The sequence below is a fragment of the Pieris rapae genome, chromosome 15 (genome assembly GCF_905147795.1).
Source record: "Pieris rapae chromosome 15, ilPieRapa1.1, whole genome shotgun sequence".
Taxonomy (NCBI): Eukaryota; Metazoa; Arthropoda; class Insecta; order Lepidoptera; family Pieridae; genus Pieris; species Pieris rapae.
In genome coordinates this window covers 4,321,734-4,336,303 of record NC_059523.1, presented here as the reverse complement: position 1 = coordinate 4,336,303, position 14,570 = coordinate 4,321,734, and the positions used below count along the sequence as shown (strand labels likewise).

Here is a 14,570-nt window from a genome sequence, read left to right as displayed (position 1 = left end):
ACTATTACCTATAATTGTACGTTTAAAATAATATAATTGAATAAAATATATCGTTAGTACTGACATGTGCGTCTTCCGGAGTTTCACTTTAACATATAAAACTTATGTTATGTAAGTGTTAAACCAAATAAGGTTTTACAGTTAAAAAATAATTACACTGAACGATTTCTATTGGGTATTAAATGAAGCGGTTACATTTACCTATTTTTTTCGACACACTTTATTTGGCTCTACGTTACAATAAAATTAGTATAAGAGAACACTTAAATAATTAGGAGGGCAACGGATCACGTTATTGCTTTAAAGAAGTGCAAAACTAGAAATGACATAGAATAAAAGGTCTATAAAAAATCGTATTTGTCTTGGGAAGCCCCACAGAAGTGATAACTGAATTTAATCTCTGTTGAACTATTCATGTCGCTTCAGAAAACCTTATATAAAAAAATGACTAATATATTTTTTTATAATCTCTTTCAAAAACGGTGATAGTTTGATGTTATATGCAGTCAACAGTAAATGTCTAACGCACAATAAACCCTGAGAAGAGAGAGGGGAAAACGTCTCTCCAAAGTTCGACTAGCACTGCGGGTAAGAGTGAGAGACAGGAGAAGCCTGCGTACCACTGCCGTATGCGTAAGAAAAAGGGAAGCTAGACTAGCGCCATAACGCGTTACGTAACGAAGCGGTCTACCCTCCCATAAGAAGTTATAAATTCAAAAGAAATAACGAAAACAATTTTAGGCTATGTAAAGGACACTCTGAACACACTCTCCAGGTTTTTCGACCCATATCACTTTCTGAACTTCTGTTTTTGTCATCTTTAAAGTGTGACACCAAAATTTTAACAATATCTAACGAACCTACCAGATATACCTATTAGGATTAAATAATGAATTGTCAATTAAATAAATAATTTATTGATTTCTGTGTAACCATAAACAAAATTATTTACCGCAAAGTATATCTTGAATATTTGGTTTCAGTTAGAATGGATAAGGAAATAACACAATGTTTTATATAGAATGCACGCTGCGGCATACACTGTGTGAGATGCCAGCAAATTCCACTTTTTAGACCTACTGGTTTGATGATGGGAACCCATCTGCATACCTACCCACAGTACATATAAAAATCAGTGAGAATACACCCAATTTGCAAAAATATTTACTCGACTCTTCGCTTTCTACAGACTTAAGAGTTTGTTATTGTAGTACTGAAGACTGTCACGTGGACAAAACCTTATCATGCAGATTCTACGAAACAAAAACATCTCTTGTTTCTTTCATGTCGTCGCCTGGAGTTGTCCTTCGAAGTTAATTACAACAGGTAACATAGGAAACCGCCACAGTACGGGGTACGCCTATTTTATACCTAATTAGTTAGTTCTTTAGATTCTTTGAATATTTTCTATAAGTCAATAGTTTCTTCTGAGTAAACATTATGTTTACTCTTGACATTTGTTTCTTTATAAGATTGAAGTAAGTAAATTATTACTGAGCCAATTCAACTTAGGATTCATAAAGAAAAGAGCGTACCAGTCCAGATTTTTATTCACAAAATGTGAAGTGAAATCGCGTTTGCTATAATTAGAAACAATTATATTTCTATGGGTTATTTTTAAAACTTTAGTTTTTTTGATAATATTATTATAACTGTTTCAAAATTAATTAGCCACTTTATAGTTTTTGTTAGACACACGGCATAATATGTATAATATCGTTGTTGCTCCTTGTGTGAACTTGTGCCCATTACTGTGTCATCGATTTTCGTATATAGGGCGAGTTACGTCCGCCGACGTCATGTGCGAAGGTCTGCGTGACCCCAGCCCCCCCCCCACATGTTGAGGTAAATTAGGGGGGTAGTAGGCTGAGACGCAATTAACCAGAGGTCAATCACCCCACGCCTTACTAGGTGTTTACTGTTTCCGACCGACACATATGCAGACTTCTTCCGTTTAATAAATCGAGGATGTATTAATTTTCTGGATTATAAAATTGGACTTCAACAAAAATGCTCGACATGGTTAAATTGTTAGGTTTGCGTTCTATTAAAATAGGTTTAAAATGATTTCTATATTGCATTATATGCAAAGGAAAAATTGAATTTGGAACTTAAATACCTCGCAACTTTTATTTAAATTAAACAATTTAAATAAAGAATTTCTTGCTACTTGTTATAACTTGTCGATCAACCGATTTAGCACATCAGCGCATTTTTAGTTTTTACAGAGTGGAGAAGGTTCTATAAATTCATTGAGAGTAAAAAGTTTTCGCTCATTAACAAATTTTATGTAGATTACTCGGCAAAATTTTTTGTTACAAGATATAACAATGAACGTTATGTTTTGTTAGATATTTTGATTAACAGATATCGTTGTTCATAAGATTATATGCCCTTGATATCGTTAAAATTCAGACGTATTAAAAGATTATTCAAATGATTGTTAAAATGCTTTTCATTGTTAGGTATATATACATTTTATATTTTTTTGTATGTTTAACTGTATTCGCTGTAATAAAAAATGTATCACCTCACACAAGATATCACAATAAAACTTTTCGATTTAAAGATAGTAGTCTATAAATATATAGCACGAAGTTAGGTGAATGAGAATAAAGCGTATTAAAGTGAAGTTTGGAACAATACGGGGGCAATCGCGGGGTCGGGCACATTTCGTTTAAAGTAAACGAGACTGAGCGCGAGGGTCGCTAATAGAATTGTTGCCTCACTTCAAACGAATAAGTAATCGTCCCAAAGAATTCTCATTCGCCCGTAATCGCACCCGAAAGATAGCATCGTATTAAAGGATAGGGAAATAAACGAGGAAGGGTGGCGTTTAGTGCGCGGCCATCATTCACTGGGGCCGCAGTAAATCGCGTCGCGTGAAATAGTGCGGCGCTGGACCGGGCCGCCTTAGGGACCGGACGTAAATCCAAACAACGCGAATTTAAATCCCATTAAGCCGTTTATGATTCTTGTGGTGGCTGGTTGGGCACGCACGGGTGCGCTGTGCATGCGGAAATTGGCGACTGTCAACGCTGTCTGGCTCACGTCCCACGTGCCCGACTAATGAACCGTGAACTATACAAAGTCTGGCAAACTGCTTAGACATTCGAACGTTCTATATGTTTGAAGGGGGGGGGGGATTGAATTGCAAAACAAAAGAAAACTCGGTTCGCTTGATTGTGATTGGTCAATAGCACCTATTCTACAATCACATACACTAATTTTAAAGAAGAAACTAGCCAGACAATGCAATCGATTTTCATTTAATTCTATTTTTGGACATACTCGTATAACTACAGGTACTAGACAGAGCAAAACAAATGCAAAGAAAACTCTATCGCCTTAAACATTATATGCAGTATAAATGAACCCAACCTATTTAAGAAATTTAATTAACTAATCAAACAATTTTTACTATTAATTAAAAGCTAAATAATACAATATTAGCTTTTATTTGGTAATGGAGAAGTTATGCTTTCGTTATGGATTCAAATCATGTTCTAAAACATCTTTGCACCTTTTGAAATGAAATACGCATTTTTCTACTAAGATCTACTAAGCCGAACATAAAGAATCGTATCTTTGATAGTTTTAAAATTATTATTGCAATTGTTATATGCAAGGTCAGGGCACACGACTGCACAGGTGCGACAACTGCATTGCGAAGATAGCATCTCCCCTGGCTTCGTTTGTCGGGGTGCTTCTGTTATAACGGGACCTTAATAAATAGGTTGACCTTTGAATTGTGCGGTCAACGATCCCGAAGCCACTATATAATTGATTTGTTTCAGTTAAGCACGATAAAGCTAAGTGAGACACGATCCGTCATTTTTACAGTTTTTAACGCACGTGGCGAAAACGCAGAGGTCCCGGCTTCCATTTTAAATGGCTGTTATGTTGGTAGATAACAGTGTGGGCCATAATGCATAAGACGTTCTGTCTATGTGCATTTAAGACTCGCCCCAACGGCACGTCTTAAACCTAAAAAGTCAGTGGCGTGTGTCAGGCACATAAGCCGATACTTGCCTATTCGAAAAACAAATAATTACAAAACAGATATCACTTGGTGGCGCGTAACTGATCTTCAAACTCATACCTAGCAACCTTAACATCCAGAGTGTACTATTTTAAAACATAATAATTCTACAGTTAAACTTAATTGAGTTATAGTATATATAGTAAATAACACACTTTCTTAAATTTATTGAACCTAATGCATTAACTAAACGCAAAGCATTTGTTACATTGTATTATTCCATCGTTTAGATGACCGAGTTGCGTAAGAGATAGTGTGAATGAAGAGGCAAGAGTGTCGGTAACAGTTATCGTTAAATCTAGATGGTATCACAGGTATCGGTGGCCGGACAAACTTGCGCACGCACCGAGTACTGTGCGCTCGACCGAAACTATGCATTCGCGCAGTCTCGCCAAACGAATAATCTACGAGTTGTAGACTGTTGTTCAGGAAAACGTATGGTCTTTGCAAAGTGTTATATTATATGCAATTGTCATATGTTTCTTGTCTAAAACATCACCAACGTTAAGCTAAAGTGCGAAGGCGACGACCTGAGAAGTCACATCGTCACAGTATTCTGGGTTTAGAATTTAAACAGAGAACGTTTAGATTTTAGAGGTTTAAACCAATGACAGTTCGCATTTGAACTCTACAAATATTACAGCATTAATTGTCGATATTTTATATAAGACATTATGGGCTTTTCGATTTTGTACGCATGGGCGTTTATTTTTTAATATCATGATGACTGATGATACATCCAGACACAGTTTGACTTTAAAACTTAGGGCCTGTTTCACAATGTCCGGATAAGTTCCAAATAAGCTATTTATTACTTATTGGTAGGATAAACAGTATTTTTGCGTTTCACGACTGTCAGATAGCGCTATACGTCATAAAATGCGAAGTATGTTATTCGGAACTTTTGTCATTCGAATAATTTAGGTGTGGCATATCTATTTGATACTTTATCCATACATTGTGAAACAGGCCCTTAGATAATTTAACATTGATGATGTTTTGATGACAGATGCCATTGAACATGTTGACATAAGCCATTCAATCCCCAAACTCACAATTTATAAAACCTTTTTAATTAGGTATTGTATATTCTATGAACTTTACCAGTTATAATATGTAAATAGATAAATATGTAAATACGTGTTCATAGATAATATTTATTCTGTCTAGTCTCTGACAAGAAACAATATTCCACATTTAAATTAATGTGAAATTATTTGAAATGGTCTTATCTTGTATATTAAGACTTTTATGCTCAATTAAATATGATTTATTGAGATTTTTGCAATGGTTCGCTTAAATTTGTATTAAAATTCTATTAACCATCAAAATAGGATGTGTAACGGAAACATAAAATAATAATAACACTAACACCTCTTTCTCTATCTCTTTACGTAGACAGCTTTCTGTTTTACATATAATTTTATCTCAAATTAAATATTTAAGAAATAAATATTTAATTTGAGATAAAATTATTTATTATTGCGATAATATCGCTCTGGATAGTACCACCAGACTCCAGGATTATAGGTTTAGGTAATTCAAATTTAATGACGTGGTTATACCTTGATAATCTTATGTTCCAAATTAAATGTATTTATTTTAATATATTAGAAACAAAGAAGAATAAATCAATGACGCTACAACTTTTTAGAGCTGGGTCTGAAATTTCAATATCTTTCATTTGTATCTTGTATAGGCGATAGGCCAGTAGCTGTCTGTGCCACACGCCGTTGACTTTCCGGGTATATCTCGATGACTCCCTCACAATGTTTTCCTAAACCGTACGAGGGAGTCGAGGGAAACTCTTTTGATGCACACCCAGTGATCGAATCTGACGTCAAGAATGAGAGTCGTTGAAGTCACTACTGTCAATTTAGCTAATGACATTTGTTATTTGGCTTATTAGATATTAAGATTCCGAGCATTTTAAGGTTCATAAATAACAAGACTTACTTCAGACAATTTGAATAATATAAATCTTTCATACGTATAGTTTTTTATTATTAATCGTTATTGCAGTGTCGGGGCGTGGCGACGTGAGCGGCTACTTCAACACGCAGATGGTGCTGGACCTCAATGGTGACGGTAAGTTTTTTTTCTTAAATATTATGCTGTAATTTTAGAATTAAATTTGAATAGGGGTACGAATATAAGCGACCAAACGATAGTGTGATATGTTTGATTAAGTTTAGTCTATGGTATCGTTAGACCAAACGTAGACTTGTCATTCGATCATCATTCCGTTTGACCAATCACACTTAAGCGAACCACAGTCTCGTCTTTTACTTTAGATTCGAAACCTTATCTTTATCGGCGTTAACATCCAAAACAACAATTAAAAATTTCAAAATAAAATGTTTATATAAGGTTGCACCACCTTTTTCCCATAAAATGTTACAGAAATCTAATGTAATTTTGATAAAGAATCGTCATTCAACCAATTATACACCAACCAAGTCGACATGACAGCCAAATTGTGACCTAGAAAAGAAATTCTCCACTCTTTTGCGTTAATTTATCTATTAAGGTTACTGTGAAAGTACAAACATATTACAATAGAAAAGGTTATCAGATATAATAGAAGCCTATCAAAATAATTAATGTCATGTTGTTATCCACGTAATTTGAATAATAAGTACGTGACCCGACCTTCCTGAGCGCGCAGGTGTTTTGTGGTCGCTACTTGCCGGTTTGCCGCTCAGCGCGCGTCAAAAAAGAGGCGTAGAAATTCGTCTGTTTCATGCTTCTTTGGAGACATGGAACATGGACTCTAAGAAGCACATAAATAAATCTCAATGACAAACACCTTTCTGGTTTTCGCTGTTGGTTATTACTTAGCCAGGTATCGTAACATTATTGTAACTCAAATAATATCTAGTCATATATTTAAGATATTTGTAGTATTGATTGATGTGGATAGTATTTTATAAAATATATGTAAAAAAGTAATAAATAAGTACTTGTCTACTCTTAGCACCAACTAAACAGAGGCCGTTTGGCTCCCAGTAACTTAGCCCTAATTATCAGCTTGTCCAACGCAAGAAACGTTTTCGAAGATCCAGTTCAATGAATCGATGCGATCACCGAAGCACAACTCCGCTCCGAGAGACAAACGATTTAATTGAATTAATAAACTCCCTTTTTGCCCGCGCCCTGTGCACCGAAACATTTCTAATTTTCATCTAGGCTGGTTTTTTGTACGCGTTAATTACGAGATGAATGGAGTCCGCTCGCGGAAACGTTCTGCGGGGCGGACCCCCGCCTCTGGGGAAAAGGGGGGTAGGGGGGCTCACAGTTTTTGTGACGCGCGTTTCGTGGAACTGCCCACAGTCCACTGTCGGTTCGAATCGAACACCATTCGATTGCTTTTGAACAGTTTGATTTAAACTTTTGTCAAGGGGAATGCGAATCCGATTCGATTCTTATACATTTTGAAATGACACTTTTTATTAGTCTCCAGTCCCTATTTCCTATAAACTAACGGTTTCGGCGTCGAAAAGCTTCCTCGTCTATTATTATTGGGTCAAACCATGAATAAACAAAATTCCTTTCACGACTTATATGAATGTAAAATGGTTAATTAAAATGTGGAAATAGCTTCTCAGTCAGGTACACATACTATAACAATTATTTGTTTTTTAAGTAATTCACGCACATACTCATAGACCTACTCGCCCCTACTTTTCCTAACTCCTTACCTATCAGCTGTTATGTTACAAAATGCTAATGAAAAGGTTATTACATACGCACAATTTTCATATGTTTACACTACAATATACTACATTATGGTGTATATAACCTACTTCTACCTACATGGATGCGTTGACAAGCATTGAAACTTCCATCCATATTACCATTGAAAGGTTTCCTAAAAGGGTTTCTATTTCAATTTAAATACAGTTATACTGTAGGTTCATTTATGATAACGAACAAATTCTGAAACCGTTTCAATCACGCAATTTAGGATGTACACAAACTTATAGCATATGCTAAAGTAATAAAATAGTTACGAACCATATAACATAGCCTTGTTATAAAGTCCTCGAATACTTACAAACAATAATTTAACATATTTGTCGTTTAATAAAAGAAAAGTCCAACCCATCGCCGATCATAATTCCATCGGCGATACAAAACGTTTTATGATTTCATAAAACACTCTTAAATATGCTTGCATATTTCAATCAGTACAATCAAAACCAGTTTATGAAAATTAAAGTAATGATTTATTACATTCTTCATTATAATGAATGTTATCGTGCCGTCCGCAGTACGGATCGTCAGCGTCGTGTCACGTCCGCGCCGGCCGTGGGAGCCCTTTTTGTGTCCGGCAGTTGGACAGACATACATTCCAATATTTGTCGCCAGTCCTGCTGGTTACAATTTGGGACTATATAACATTTAGCGCGCTGAGCATCGTTTCCATACGTCATTGTAAACATTCAAAAATAAAAAGAAAATGACTTAAGTCATTTTGTCTATAAAAAGTTACGCAAGTTTTTTTTTTTAATTTGACCTAATCTCCACACAAAAATAATTATGAAAAGCATATTATTATTATATTTAACACTACAATAATTAACTTTAATATCATATGATAAACGCCAGTTAGAGCCACCAAGTTACCATCGGGTGTTTTTAAATTATTTAGGGCATTTGTTTTGTACAAAATAAATGTGCTTACGTGTTAAAAATGTTTAAAAAACTTCTAGATATATAATAAATCAATTACGTGGTCTTTACAAAAAAAGGTTGCGTAGTAACTAGTGGCTGACTGCCTAAGCGTTAATTTGATAGTTATATGTACTGATTTTAATTAAGTAACGTGTAAATAGGCAGTTGTGACAACTTGGTGCGGTTCGTAACTCGTTGTACGATGTGCACGAGCGAGCACGGTGACGTTGCATTTTATCTACAATATAGCCTTGCCCATAGATAATAAATTTGAATAATAATAAGTGTCTATGGAACATGCCAGACGTTATTCAGTGGAATCAAATTACCTTAGTTAACGAAAGTACTGTGTTCACCTAAATTACTTTTCTGTTTATGGTCTGTTATTTTGTTATTTATATCTGTTTAAATAATATTTTCATCCGCTCTAAAGTATGCCAACCTAGTTTTAATATTAAAAATTTTAAAAATATTAAAATTTAAAAAGATTTTAATTTAGTGTATATTATTCTAGTAAAATGGAATTTACTAGATATGTATTTAATACTGTCCAAATTTTAAAAGTTTTGCATGATTTTGATAGAGAATAGTAATCATTGGCCAGTATAAAAAATTGCATACCTTTGCCATAAGGGACAGGATATCATCCAGGTAGAAAGTGCGAGTCTGCGTTCAAATGCTTCTGCATTAGCAAATGTAATTTATATTAACGTATAGTAATTTGTAATATATGTAACAAAAGTATTAAAATGATTTTGTTTAATCTATTTTTGTATAGAATTTACTAAAGTCATATAGGTAAGTCAGTTTGAAGCGCAGACATTTTAGGCTTGTTAACTAAAATTACGTACGCGAACTTTACCTCACCGTGGAAGATCTGTATAAGTATCGTGCGTAGATGCATATTATATACAATAAAATACTATAAAAATACTTTTTGAAAATCGTTTATCTTTATGCAGGTGTATAAGCAGAGAAAAAAACTATTTATAATTCATAGAAATTTCGAATATTAATTATTTTGGTAACGGACAACGGTTGCGTTGGACACACATTTGCATGCGTCGGCGCAGCTACCTGCGAAATGCGCGTGGGACGTACGCATCTGCACGTTTTTTTCACTTCGCCACACGAGAACAATCAGAATATTTCTTTCAATTTCTATGAGTTTTTGTCGCGTTTTCGAATTTTTTTTGTAAAGCGATGTGTCGATAATGCGCTTCAATATTCAGCCGTTAGAAATCTTTGTCCGGCCTTTACAAAGTTTTTCTCTCGCATTTATTAAAATTACCTATAAATCACGATCGATACAATTAAAGTTCAACGGACAAGTAGATGTTAGCTCCATATCTAGACGCGTAAATCGAAGCTCTACAAAAAGAAGCGTGCCATGGGGTATCCTTGATGCTATTGTACAACGAGCTTTCTAGCGGAATTCAATTTAATACTTTTGACTACGTAAAACAAAAGAAGTGCGTTTGGGACTCGTGGTATGACCAATCACTATCAAGCGAAACAACGATTTCAAGTTTCGTATAAATTTGCGTATATCAGTCATAGCGTGATTTATGTATGGAGTCCTTATACTAATTCCTTGATATCAACATGGTAATGTAATTTTACTAAATAATTTTATTTCGTTTTTCTACCGACAAATGATGAGATTTAAATAATAAAAGAAGAAATGACTAAGTTCGTTGAACGGCCCACAAATTATTGGTGTTCCGGTCTAATAGTTCGCTCGCTAGTAGTTCACGCGACACGCGCCAATCTCTACTATTATAACTACTGTACCATGCTAAATATACATATAGAGTTTGTATAGGGTTTATCTGTTATAATTACTGAGCTGTGGAACTTTGGTTAAGAGTATATATATTAATTTAATTTTCAGATTTATATATTTGAAAAAGTCCAATTAAAAATTCGGCCTTTATAATGAGAAACAGTTGATGATTTTTTTACGTAAATTAACTTAATTAATAAAAATTTTCGAAATCTTTTTCACCATAAAAACGCCTTTAATATAAAAAAGTTATTTGGGTTTCTACAAAATTTATAAAAGCATAATTAGATAATCAAAATTAATTAATGTTCGCATCAATCACTAGTTTAATAGTGCAATTTACCTAATGTTTGCACAGATCTTAATTCTTAATTATTCAAATTTTAAATTAGGAACTCATAAACAATTCTATATCTAGATGAAACGCTGAAATGAGTATGTATTCTGGTACTGGTAAATAAATTACTGAACGATATATGTGGTGAATATTAGAAATAAAAACTTGAGTGCCTTGTAAAAGCAACATTATTTAAAATAATAACCATTATTCTTCAAAATTATTTTCTAAATTATAGTGTACTCTTAATAATAATTTCTATTATTTTACAATATTTGTGCTACAGTCGTTAGTACAAAATTATACATTCACTTTTTTTTTAATTGCCTCTGCACAAAGAGACAATTAAACATTACGATTAAGCATAACTTAAGACTAATAATTTATTTAAACCTAACCTAATCTACTAAAAAGGATATTTAACATAATAAAGTCTGCAACAACACTGCGTTCTAGAAAAAATAAGACACTCTGTTCTTCTGTGCTATTTTTTCCACTTACCACTTTTTTTCGTTAATAACTAATTCAAATATACAAAACTATTTTTAACCTATCATAATTTAAACAATTAACATTGTTTAAAAATAATTTACGATTTGTTTAAAAAGGAAGAGCTGTATATCTTGTCTCTATATATATTAATCAACTACTTAGATGTTTTCAAGTAAGTAATAAATTATTTTTTTATTTATTTTGAAATCCGTAAAATGAGAACGCTTTGTAATTTTCTGAGATATTGCAAGGAAATGCGGGCGCGGTCACTGCGTATTATGAATAGTCATAAAGATCAGAGATAATTTTCTGCGTCTGTTATGATATATGACTAGACCACCAGTGATATACAATCTATGGTGTAATTAAAAAGATTTTTAAAAATCGAACGGGTGTAGAATATGGTCCGGTATAATTTAGTCGGATTTCTAGATGTCATATTTTAAATTATATATACTCGTCATTGTTGACGGTGATAAAGCAATGTTTATGTCTCTCCGTTTAAATGTCATTGCTTGTGACGGCGTCCATGCGTCGGGTTGTCTCTCTCCCTAAAATATAGCGAGGGGGCCGATGGCTGGCCATGCGTCATACTCGTGAACGGGTGCTACTTATGGTGACTGGTCGTACTTGAATTCATGTATGCGGTGATATTAGTTGTTTATACTACCTATTTGCGTGTTGTTCTCACGAGTATGTAAGTGCGTGCTCCTATTTCACCATGCCTCCGGCTGATAGAGGACAAATCTTTGTTTTTAATTTATTTTATTATTCTTTATTACTCAATATGTCATATGGAGCATGGTGTAGTTGTTGCAGCTCCTCATAAACATTGTGTAAAATAAACTTGGCGATTAAAAAGAGTGGCGGAGAGTTTATTGCCAGTTCTTCTCTTCCGTTCTACGCCCTTGATTTGAGGACTGGCAGTAAATGTAAAATTAGAATCATTTAAAGTATATTTTGACGTTCAAAAGTGCACATTATGTTACCTATATGAATAAATGATTTTTGATTTCATTTCATTTTCGGTTGATTACTGATCAAAATACACAGCGTCGTACTCGTTATCATGGCTACCATGCTTTTCATCTGCATGCTCCTTTTTATAAACGTATTATATTCTATAAATAGCCTAAAAGAAAAGTTTTGGTGAAGGATGACTTTTCTGTATTGATTTCCCTGTTTACAACTTCCTTAGCTCACTAGTGAAATGTTATTTTGTTGGACCGAATTTGGATGAATTTTGAAGCGATTTAAATTCCAACCGCCACCTTTTTATGTATACATAAAAGGTGCGAAACAAAATTTGTATAAATACCACTGAAATCGTAGACCCAAAGGTGAAAATGGCATGTATGAACTAACAAAAGATTTGCATACGCTTAATGGTTGCTTTTTGTTATCTATTGTCAGGAATCCGAAAATCAATCATGGTTTAGAGTGCCCGTTGCTTCTTTTGCAAACAATTTATTACATTTTTTGCGCATTGTTAGAAATACTTTACTATGGTTATCATTTACCAAGACTTTTAATCATTATTTATGGCTTTTGTGTGACATTTAAAAATTCTGTCGAAATGGCAGTAAAATGTTATAATTTAAATTATATATTCCCGCTTTTTTCTCAAATGTCAGAGACCACAGATCTCCATTGGTTTTAACATATCTCTCTCGCCACATCCACTTTACTGCTACTTATCCGTTATGAACTTTTAACAAGTGTGTCCAACAAGGCCCATCCAAATTAAAAAATGTTTACATGTTAACTCATGCTCTAGTACTTTAATAAAATTAGCATGACAAGATTTGTAGAATATAATAGCCGTATGAACAATAGATTTGAACAAACAACTCACTTATTTTACGATAACGTGTATCGGGTCTATATGGGTGTATGCATTTATGTATGTGTGCGTGTGCAGTCAACCCTCAAGCAGGTATTAATGAGTGAGAGGAAGCCGGAGAAAGGGTCTTTCGTGGAGTAAAAAACAGCAAGTGCACTTAGTAGAGCGAGTGCGGATGCAAAGTAGTTTTTTCTAGTCGCATCGCAGGTCACTCGACTTTCTACCTCAGCCATTTCTTTTCATTACGTATTCCACAAAGAAGTAAATAATAATGCGTTTATAATTACTATTTAATGAATGTTATTTATGTCAAAACTGTTTACGACGAAATTGTTTGGTACAACGTACAAGTTATATCAACCAAAATCAAAGGTCCCGGCTAAATTCTATTGTATTAGGTACTTAATATTGCATCGGCTATTAAGATAAAATATTGGTAGTCTCTTCGATGTCGTTATAACAGATTTTGACATATATATACATTTTGTCAAATATATTTCAATTAATTTATCAATGTCAATATATGTCTTATATTAATAAGTAGTAGTAAATAAATAGTAAGTAGTACAAATAATAAAAAAAATAATACATATATTGAATTATAGTAGATTAATAATCAAGATATCATATTTTTTTATTTCTTGTTAATCAGAATGAGGTAAGATTTCTAACACAAAGCTGTGATCCGAACGACCACAGAGTTGAGAATCTAGTTCCTACACCAATGCCGCTCAGTCAGTGCGAAATATACTGTAGAAATGAACAAAATGAAAAATTTGCTACTCCCGTATCATCGGTCATTAGGATTTGCATAAATTATTACCACAGCTTATTGCGTGTGAACAAGAATAAACAATAGAATAACCATGTTTGAAACTTACATTGTTTTTATAGTCTGTGTTACGCGCTGCTTGTGTCAACCTTTAGATACAACTTGGCTAAGCTTTTAAGGCAAGATTAAGCGTGATATTCGATGAGAAGAATGTATTAAATTTGATAGGCTTCATTCTAGTAAGGTCTCGTTTCTGTTCCTCTCTTAGAGTCAAGGATTAGCACAAGCATATCACATGTTTGTTAAATCATAGCATGTATAGATTTGTTTGTTAGCAATAAATACTTGCTGGAACGTGTTGATGTAGTTGATGGGAAGTTTTGAGCCGAGGACGGAAAAATCGACGGCGTATGATTTGCATACTATGAACAATATCAAGAATACAAATACTAAAATCTATATCTAAACCTAAGGTTATGCCCATTGCATGCTAAGGAATGTTTTGTTGTTAAAGGCTACATAGATTTAAAATAAATATAGTATGTATGCTATAATTATTGCAGGCTTAAACTTTAAACTGAACTTGTCTAATATATCATTAAGGGTCTGTTTCACAATGTA

At 33.7% G+C, this 14,570-nt stretch overlaps 1 protein-coding gene across 3 annotated transcripts in view; it reads left to right on the top strand.

The window, feature by feature from the left end:
* The window catches only part of LOC111001509 (silk gland factor 3), a 134,952-nt gene that overhangs the window by 81,394 nt on the left and 38,988 nt on the right, over positions 1 to 14,570 (top strand). For all 3 annotated transcript variants that reach the window (XM_045631479.1, XM_045631480.1, XM_045631481.1), the window contains one exon: positions 6,065 to 6,130. In XM_045631479.1, coding sequence (XP_045487435.1) covers positions 6,065 to 6,130 — 66 coding nt within the window. The remainder of the gene's footprint in view (positions 1 to 6,064; positions 6,131 to 14,570) is intronic.